This window comes from Penaeus monodon, chromosome 33, assembly GCF_015228065.2.
Source record: "Penaeus monodon isolate SGIC_2016 chromosome 33, NSTDA_Pmon_1, whole genome shotgun sequence".
In the NCBI taxonomy this organism is placed as follows: Eukaryota; Metazoa; Arthropoda; class Malacostraca; order Decapoda; family Penaeidae; genus Penaeus; species Penaeus monodon.
Window position 1 is genome coordinate 30,998,987 of NC_051418.1, and position 1,104 is coordinate 31,000,090.

Genomic DNA, 1,104 nt, shown 5'->3' on the forward strand with positions numbered 1-1,104 from the left:
TCAGCAATTGATATCAGTTACATTAAGAGGGTTATCACAAGATGGCATATTTTCATATACATTCATACACAAAATCATTTCCCTTCATTTGCTGTGTACTTTTAATCACACAAGAGGGTGTGTTTCAATCTATTCATGTCTATGTAAACTACAGAAAAAACACCAACATGCAAGCCTGGTGAGTCTAGTTCCAGAGTCATGTACTTATCAACTGTCTTAATCTTGAAATTAATTAGTGGTCTATATGTTTGGACTCGTTCTGTTATGATCAATTACATTTTTAATAGAACAAGAAAACCATGTGTTTTATATAAACACACATATTTTTTTCATTCACAAAACACCTCATTTGACTCTTTTAGGAAGTAAAGGCTGACTGGATAGCCAGGCATTTTCGTGTACATACTTATGGAGCAGCCTTCTCTCCAGTGCCGCCAGCTTCCACACAATCCAGCGATAATGGTTGACGACCCAGGAGGGTGGCACGAGGCCTGGGTGAACACCTGGAGCTGCCAAAAACCCTTGCTCAATTTCCTTGGCTCCTATGAATCCATCTGAGCTCGGAACCAAGGTGCAGCCATCTTCACAGGACACAGTTTCACATCTGGCAGAAAATTACCTTTCTTTATGAGGACTTTATGCCAAGTGTGTTATTTTCAAATGATTAGTTTATTCTTTTGAAGAAAAACTTAGAAAGAATATCACAAATAGAGGGACAATTTTGAATAGTGAATAGCTGTTTGATGAAAATTTAAATACATTTTCATAACTCTTTAAGACATCTCAAATCCAGTATAAAAAGAAAAAGTTCATAGATTGCCATTTTTTAAAGCAATGAAAGAAGGAAAAAATATTGAGGATAGGAGTCTAACTTTACAGATAACAATACATAAGATATTCACCTTCGGTCCTTTACAAGAAATCGATACATCCTTGCATTACTGGCATTTATGCTTGCTACCTCGCATGAAACATTTCTGTTGACCTGTGTGACAATTTATTTTTGAGTCTTTCTCAATTCAAGCATCACAGTGAAGAAATTACAATCATATAGTAGATAGAAGTAAACATAAAACAGCAGGGAACCACTTCCTTAATAGCAAT

The 1,104-nt window shown here is 35.7% G+C and overlaps 1 protein-coding gene across 2 annotated transcripts in view; it reads right to left on the reverse strand.

Annotated features, from left to right (window-relative positions):
* Positions 1-1,104, reverse strand: part of LOC119594373 (breast cancer type 2 susceptibility protein homolog) — a gene marked incomplete at its 3' end in the record, with an annotated part of 20,050 nt that overhangs the window by 7,417 nt on the left and 11,529 nt on the right. For both annotated transcript variants that reach the window (XM_037943432.1, XM_037943433.1), the window contains 2 exon segments: positions 407-604; positions 903-985. In XM_037943432.1, coding sequence (XP_037799360.1) covers positions 407-604; positions 903-985 — 281 coding nt within the window.